Raw genomic sequence first — 9,450 nt, forward strand, 5'->3', positions numbered from 1 at the left:
GATCATATGGATAACAAAACTACACTAAAGAAAAGGCTTGGAGGAATTAACCAGAAGAGCTACGTCTAGGGAGGGGATAATTATCCCAAAGAGACCATTTTCCCACACCAGACTACTATTGTGTCACAAAGATAATCCAATTGTAAATTGCTTCTCGCTATCAATAAGCGATAGCCGGAGGATGAAATTAACATATCAATGATGATTTTTGCATCAACACATAGCACTACTCAAACGCATACCACATTTTTAAGTTAAAAGGAAAAGGTCAGCTACTTATGTGACATGAAGCCTCAATTCTAGACGTACTTAACAGAAATCTTTCATAACATATATCAGCACGTATATTAGACTACCATACGTGACATGTCAAAACCTGCATCAGCTATCTTACATAAAAGACATCTTCTTTACCTACAACATGACAAAGTCAGAACAGACCTGCAAGCTATCATTCTTCCATTGGAACACATTCTTCCTTTGGATCACATTCTTCAGCAGGAGCACCTTCTACAACTGGAACAGATTCTTCAGCTGGAACAGATTCTTCAGCTGGAATACAGTCCTCAGTGGCAACACTTTCTGACATATCTAATGCCTTTCGCTCTCCAAACACTTCCTTCAGGAGGTTGAATTTCTTCTCAACAAGCAGCAACTTGTCATCCAGTAACTTAATGGTGTCCTCATATCCTTCAAACTTAGGAATGCACTCTACTTCAAATTCCTTAACCATCTTTTCCAGCAATAAACAGTTTAGCCTTTCTTCTTCCTCTTGCTTCAGTCGTTGCTTCTCCAATTCTGTGGTACTCAACACAAGACCTCCAGACCCAGTATCCTTGTAAATCGGTTCCTCAGGTAGTTGGCATTTTACTCTGTACTCAGCAAATGCCTTTTGCGTCTCCTTCAAAGCCTTTCTATAGCCCTCTAAGAGATTTCCCATCATATATAGCTCACGTTCAAGCCTATAAACTTCCAACTGGCTTTTCCGCTGCTCCTCCATCTTGGCCTTCTGCAATTGCTGAATGAAGTTATCACGCTGCTGCAACTCATCAAACAACACCTGTTGATTCATACTCATTTGCTGACATGACTGTTCCTTCTGCTCCATCATCATCCTAGCTTTTCCCATCATATGCTGCATCTCCTCCTCAAACATATCAAAGTCCGAGTAAGGCTTTGTATCCCAATGCCCATCACTTCTCATCCTTTTACTACCACCATCAAGTGAGTGATGAGGAATACCGCTCTCAAGATGGTCAATCACCCTCTTGCTCCCGCCAACATTACCAAAAAGTGAAGAACCACCAGGAATTGTCTCTGTATTAACCCTAGAAACAAGAAACTCCCCTGATGATACATTACCATGAATTTGGACCCCTGAACTAAAAGGAACTTGAGCTGCTCCCATTGCCTCTAGAAGATTCTCAGAGCTTACACCCTCCAAAATACTCCTTTTGGATGAAATATGAAAGCCAATATCATCATCATCCTCTTCTTCCTCCTCCAACTCCTCCTCCCTTGCCTCCTCCTCTACCTCCTTCCTCCAACTCCTCCTCCTCTACCTCCTCCCTTGCCTCCTCCCTTGCCTCCTCCTCTACCTCCTCCTCTGCCTCTTCTTCTTCTCCTTCCTCCCCTCCCTTTCGCTCTTCCTCTCCATCCACCTCAACCTGCTGTTTCCTCTCTTCCTCACATTCCATTCCCCCAACTTGACTAAGACTACACGGCTGCAGAAAATTCCCATCCATGCTGATCTTTCTCCACTGACCCTGATCTTCTTCCTCTTTCCTCTGTTCAAAACCCATCACGTCCTCATCACCAACATTCTCCTTCCCCTCTCCCTCTTTCTGATCCTCTTCCTTCCCTGCATTATCCATCCCCCCAAGACTCAACTCAATTTTATGTTCCTCTAACACAGAGGATTCACCTCTAAACTCATCAACCATCTTCACATCATCATCCATCTTCACAACCTCCTCCGTCTTCAAACCTTCCTCCATCTTCAAAACCTCCTCCTCCTCGCCTTCCTTAGCATCAATCTCTATTTTAACACTCTCCTCCTTCAACAACTCCTCTCTCTGGCATTTTATCAAACATTGCAAATGCGATGCATAATAACAATTCCCTAAACTAGGCACTGCATTCAACTCTTTCTCAACCATATACCAAACCATTCCAGCCCAATCCAACTTCTCAAAGTTCCCTTCTTTAATCAATTTAATCCAGTTCAATATATCTGGCGGCATCAGCCAAGTATCCTCATGTAACAAAATCCAATTCGAAACCAACTCCTCTATAAACCCAATTGACTCCGCACTCTCCTTCACCTCAGATGCCCCATCTCCTACATTCACCTTATCTTTCTTCACGGGCAACTTCAAAGCACGCCCTAAATCAGCCCGATTCACCATAATTTTAACCTCATTAACATAACTACCCCGCATCGCAGGGTTATAGCCAGCAATCAATTGAGCAAGCAAATCAGCACGAAGAAGAGTATCAAATTGCAAGTGCACAAAATCCCACAAACCCAATTTTTTCAAAAGGGTTTCATGGGAAGCAAAGTCAAGAGCTTTGTTGGGCACAAAGGGGATTGGTTTTAGGGATTGGCTTAAAGTTTCAAGCTTTTTTTCTGACTTTTTAACCTGCACGCGTCGTTTTTTGTTAGCCTTTCTGCCTTTCCGGCCACCAACTCCACGACGGGAGGCAGCGGTGGTGGCGGGAGAGAAAGTCGAGAGGTCTTCAAAGTCGTCGTGATTTTGGTTTGTTGGGTCATCTTCTTGTGGGTTAAGGTTTGGGATTTCTAGGGTAAGGGTTTTGGGAAGTTGGGCATCATCATCAGGTAAAGTTTCTTGAATTGGATCTGGGTTAGGGATGTTAGGGTTTTGAGAGAGAGAGTTTGAGTGTGGGTTCGGATCTTGAGGGAGAGAAGGAGACGAAGCCATGGGAGTTGAGTGTGTTGTGATACAGAACTGTTCGTTTTCGGACATAAACTAAATACTTTATATTAAGGTTGAATCCTTAATCTGTATGGGGTACTGTGACCATGTGTAACACATTTTGAAAGAAGAGTACCTTTGCTATTACTTTTACTACACTGGTTGATTTGAATTTTGAAGTTGCCTCTCAAATATTTCAAGTTTAATTCAAGAAATAGATTGTGTTACGATAATGTTTTTGTTTTAATATTTGAGATATTTTTATGCTATTTTTTTCTTTTTAAAAAAATTATTTATGATTTTATGTTGGTTTTAAAATTAATAGCTTGTGAAGGCACAACCTAAGTGTAAATTATGTTTTGTATCATAAAATAATGTATTTTTAAAAAACATTTTATTTAAAAACATATTAAAATATTTTTTTTTATTATCAACCTATAAAAAACATTAAAAAACATTAAAAAAATATTAATTCAATATTTTTCAAAACAAATACACTTTTGAAAAGCTTCAAACCACACTTCTAAAACCATTATTTGTAGAATTCATATATAAGTATATTTTTTTTGCATTTTTTAGCATGTTTGGCTAATAGCGTTATTATTAATTACATTCTTACACTGACGGCCCAGTGCTTGAGCTTAACAGTATGTCAAGTCCAAATATATATAGATTTGGCACAAGCCAAGCTTAATAGCTTGTGAAGGCACAACCTAAGTGTGGCCCAAACCAAACTCAACCAGACGAACAAGGTGGGTTTATTGTGTATTTTTTGGTGTCAAGCACAAGGATTTTTGTCATTACATTCTAGGTATATTTAAATTTGCTACATTTATTGATTCAAACATAAATATATGAATTAATTCATGCCATCATTTTTATATATTTTTATATGAATTTTAAATAATTTATTTCTTAACAAATAAGCTTAACTAAATAACTTTACATTTACCAACACCATCATTAGGTGTATTGAGGTCTCTTGTGATCTATCATGTATATATCATTTAATGGATAAAATAAATGAAATGTAGCTTACAATACAATTAAAATTTTTATAAAATTTTTTATAAAACTGGACTTATAGTTTAGTCTATTTTTCAGTGTGGTTGCAATTATTTTTCAAATAATCTTTTCATGCTGAAATGCATGCTAATAATATTTTTTTTATTTTTAAAAAATTATTTTTGACACCAGCACATTAAAACAATCAAAAACATACCAAACATATTAAATTTTAACAAAAAAATTGAATTTCTTGGGAACGCGGTTTGCACCACCTTCCCAAACACTCTCTTCTTCTTAAAAAACAAGACTCATGGGTTATAAATACACCATAAATCCCTTAAAATAAAGGTTCACAATCTTTATTTTTTATTATATATATTTTTTAAAGTATCTCTCTTTACAATATTATTATACCTTTTCACTTTAAAAAAATATGTACTTAAACATATAAGAGGTTCTATATTTACTAAAAAAGATACTTTTACATATATTTGTCACAAGTTATTTTGATTTATCAAATACCAAATATAAGTTATCAATCACCTTAACCATAAAAAATAATTGAAATTATCAAGATCAACTGATTATAGTTATATTCTTTAAACTACTTAGACATGTTAGTGCATGATTAATATGAGATTGATTTAATAGATTTATATTTCAGATTATATTTATATATATATATATAGCCTTAATTGAAGCATAAATTAGCTGAAGGATATAATTCATTATCGAGAGAAAAATAAATTAGGACATCTGTTTTCAAAACATTAAATATCATGTAAAGAAAGGAGTTTGAGATGTTTGGTAAGAAAAAAACAATCATATTTACGAGAATCTCATATATTGGGATATGACGTTCCTCATAATTCTACGGGTAATCTAAGATGCCACGACATTTATTTTTTTTAATAATTTAAATGCCCCCATCTTTTTTATATTAAATTGTTTGACATGCTTTTGTTTAACCAATAAGTAACTAGTATATCGTAAATATGAATTTGGGTATGTAATATATAGTTCGTGCATGTAATCTAACATCAAAATAATTAAATTAAGGTGTGTATCTTCTTCTTTTATAATGAATTAATATGTATTGTAAGTAATCTGTTATAAATTTATTATTTTACTTTATATTTATAAATTTATAAAATTAAATTTATTACTGAATTGTTTTTCTTCAATTTATCAATTTCAAAACCAAAGTAATTGTTTTTCTTCAATTTATCAATTTCAAAACCCAAGTAATTCGTATGCTTATATAAATAAAAAGATAAACATCTCTTTACCAAATTAGATAATAAGATATATTGAAAATAGCCTTTCAATTTCCTCATTCTCTCGTAATGACTATTATTTTATCATCGTTGTGTGAGGGCGTCAATGATTTTATACCGGCAGCAACATTATTATTATTTTTATTATTATAATCCTGAATCTAGTTTTATATATTCGATGTGTTTTAATTTTATTTTATAATTTATCTTATTTTTTTTACCCCTCGTGAGGTTTGAGTATTGCATGGTCGCTAGATTTTGACCCGCTTTATGTTGTAAATTTGTATTCCTTTTTATAAAAAATAATGTCTCCGAGATGCAACCGGTTTGAAAAAATAATAATAATAATAATAATTTAAGTTATAATCATGATTGGGTCTTATAAATTAATTTTATTTTAATTAAATAATAAAAAATAAACAATGATAATAGATTGATATTTTTTTTAAAAAAAAATATCATAGTAATTTTAAATTTTTTTGTTCAAAGTATAAATTGAATAAAAAAAAATTAACAAAAACATTAGCTTGATTCAACCCAATATACCATAATAAACATATAACCTAGTTAATAAAGAGCAAGCCAACCTAACCTAAACTAAAAAAATTGTGGCTCATGTCGGGTTCAAGATAATTTAATATAAAAAAATTAAAAAAGATTATGTCATCAAATTTTTTTTAAAAAAAATTGTTGAAAAATGAAATAAAAAATAAAATTAACAAAAAAAAATTAACCTTACTTTTCAAACATGCGACTTAAGTCATTAAATTATAAGCACTATTTATAAAAAAATCATAAAACACAATCATCAACAAATCATACTTTGAAAGATAAAATTTTAAAAAAATAAAATTGATTATGCAAAGGGATAAGAAAAATAACATGAGAAGAATGAGTATAAAAATCAAAATAATAAATAAATAGAGGTCAGCAAAAAAACATTTATTAAAGGGAAAAATTAAAAAGAAAAAATCTTTAATAAAAAGAAAATAAAAATAAAAATAAGGACTAAACTGAAAAAATAATATACCATAAAGTTAGATTGAAAGATAAAATTAAAAACCAATAATGATTTCACAAAAAAGTTAAAAAATTAAAAATTAAAAGAACAATAATCAAGGTAAACAAATAATATATAATAAATTGAGATCGAATTATAAAATTGAAAAAATAAATTTTTATCAAAAACTAAAAAAAAATTAAAAAAAAACAAATTAAGGGTAACTCAAAAAATTTAAATGTATAAATATAAAAATTAAGAAAAAAAATAAGTTAAACACCGAATGCTTATTTAGAATATGTGTCAACTAGTCAAGTAAAACCTACTTATAGGAACTGAAAGCCACACAAGAAGTTATAGAGTATGTTTGATATTGTGGTAGCTGTTGTGATTATAATTTTAAAAAAATTATTTTATAAAAAATATTTTTAGTTGAAACTGGTTTGAAAAAATAAATATTTAATTAAAACTGTATTTGAAATTGAGGTTAAACAAAAAGTAATTTAATGTGTTTGGTTAAAAAAATGTTTTTCAAATTGAGGTTATAAAATAATATATATATATATATTGATGGTTTTTAATTTAAATATTGAAAATTTAATTATTTTTACTACATCATGAAATAAATAATATTGATATTAATTTTTTTTTATTTTATTAAATTACGTGTAATTTCATCATGTTCAAAATCTATCTAACAATAACTATATTTTTTATAATTTTTAAAGATCGCAATAATATCTGGTAAAAATATCATCAAGAATAAAATTTGGATTGCGATCAAATTCTACATCATTAAACAATTTTCTTTTAATTTTTTAAATAAAAATAATTAAAAATAAAAATAAAAACTGATTTTTTTAACTGGATCGAACCCGACAAAAACAAAATTGAGATTAAGATAAAATTTTGTAAATACTATATCATTAAATGATCTTCTTCTAATTTTTTAAATAAAATATAATTAAAAATAAAAATAAAAATAAAAATATATTTTTTTTAATAACATCAAACCTAGTTAAATATATTTAGATTAGATCCAATTAGTCTACAACGACATCAGTAACAGTGTACTCCATTATTCATATTAACAGTAAAATCTGTTCAGTTAAATAAATAATAGAAAGTGAATTATAATTCACTTTTCGTTGTATTCCACGTGATTGCAGAAAGCAGCAGAGAGTTACTATCTACAAATCTCCTATTTTTGCCGGCCCCACATGAATAATAAATCATATTTTTGTTTTTGTTATCAAACATTTAAAAGCTACAATTTATTTTAAAAGCGACTATAGCCGCGTGAACAAGCAGCCATGCCAATCAACGCCACATACATCACCTGAAAACCGCAACAACCTTCATGCGCTGATGTGTGTAACTTCAACCATTTTTTTAATTTTTTTTTAACATTAAAGTATAAATTTACCCGTGATCCCACCTCATAATAATAATAATAATAATAATAATAATAATAATAATAATAATAAACCCCCAAAGCTATAATGATAGTGATGAAAATGACGCCGGACCAAAGCTAACAGTTTTTTTTTTTTTTAATTTACTTCAAGGGCATTTCATTAATTTAACTGTGTATTTAAAGTTGAGACTTGAGAATGTAAAAATACCCCTATATGTCACACCTATTTTTTTAAGAATATTTTCATAATTTTATTTTTCAAATAATAATAAAAAATCCAATTGCAACAATCACGCATACAATGTTTTCATGTCACACGACGCAAAATTGTAATTTCATTGTTGTATTTTATAGTGAATCTGAGTTTAAAATTATAATAAATGAAATCGTTTAAATATTTTTTTATATTACAATATATTTTTAAAATTTTTTTGTATAAAAAATTATATCAATTTTTTAATAATTTTAGATGATTTTAATGTATTAATATTAAAAATTAAAAATATTATTTTAATATATTTTGAATTTAAAATTACTTTTCATGCAATACCATGCTAAAGACACAACGTTTATTTATTGTTTCCTGTCATTTCATGCAATTTTTTCTTCTTCTTTTTTATTTTATTTTATTTTTATTTTTATTTTTATTTTTGAGAATCTTTATATTGAGACCATCTTTGACGTAATCATTATGTCCTTTTCATAAAGGAATAATTTCTTTAAGCGTGGCCATAAAATTCAAAAGGAAAGAACAAACTTCTCTTCTATCATCAATCACCCTCTTTAGATGTGGTGGGCAGTTGAGGAATCCACGAGCTTTTTTGCCCAAGCTTTAAAAAAAAAAAGAAACAAAATATGCAGCAGTGTGAGTAAATTATAACCTAATCCTATAGTTTATTGAAACTAACTAACTAATTAATTCTTATAGAAACATAAATAATTAATAAACTCCTAGTTAGAGTTGACCATCTCAATCAATTCTTTTCCAACGAAAAAATGCTTCTTTCCTAGGTAATTTTTTTATTATATTATATTCTTTTTTTGCATTTGTCAAAAAGTAAAAATATAAAGCTGAGTGCAAAAGTAGCTTGAACCCCAGAACTGCTATCGCTTGAACCCCAGAACAAGAAACGAAAAGACCGAGTGCAAAAGGCCAACAAGAGAGTTCTTGATGACCAAGAAACGTTTTGAACTCCTTTTGGGTCTTAAGTTCACTGTTCAAAGTTGTTGTGTTCTCGAGATTCAAATACGAATTATACCTTGTCAACCTTCCGCAGAAAAAAAAACTTTTAAAAAGTATACGAAGAAGAGTGTGTTTGATATTACAATCATTATTATAATTATAATTTTAAAAAATTATTGTTAAGTTTGAAAGAATAAATATTTAATTAATTATATTATTTATTGAATAGTACTATTAATATGAATATTGCATGAAAACAGGATTTGTTTACTTTTTATTAATTATATTTTAAATGTAAAAATTATATGGGATTTATACATAGTAAATTATAAACTATGTTTTAATTAAAATGTATTCATAGTTATGTAAACAAACACCCTGAAAAAAACTACTTCAACTCATTTTCACAATGACAAGTAGTAAAATATGAATATTTTACTCTCCCATTGATTTTTTATTGTAATTATACTATTACAATGACTTTAGTACCAAGTTTAATTTTTAGAGTATATTTGAAATTATAGTAATAATTATAATTTAAAATATTTTTTATTTAAAAATATATTAAGATGATATTTTTTAAAAAAATTATTTTTAAAATTAACATATTAAAAGAATATTATAATATA

At 29.1% G+C, this 9,450-nt stretch overlaps 1 protein-coding gene across 1 annotated transcript; it reads right to left on the reverse strand.

Moving 5' to 3' along the window:
* Positions 1-227: 227 nt before the first annotated feature.
* On the reverse strand, positions 228-2,996 carry LOC105109622 (neurofilament medium polypeptide-like). The gene is made up of 2 exons (XM_011004371.1): positions 1,540-2,996; positions 228-1,505 (listed from the first exon to the last, which is right to left on the reverse strand). Exons 1-2 carry the CDS (start codon positions 2,985-2,987, stop codon positions 452-454), a joined length of 2,502 nt encoding a protein of 833 aa, XP_011002673.1. The 5' UTR covers positions 2,988-2,996; the 3' UTR covers positions 228-451.
* Positions 2,997-9,450: the final 6,454 nt, after the last annotated feature.

The sequence above is a fragment of the Populus euphratica genome, unplaced genomic scaffold, assembly GCF_000495115.2.
Source record: "Populus euphratica unplaced genomic scaffold, PopEup_1.0 scaffold223.1, whole genome shotgun sequence".
NCBI lineage: Eukaryota > Viridiplantae > Streptophyta > Magnoliopsida > Malpighiales > Salicaceae > Populus > Populus euphratica.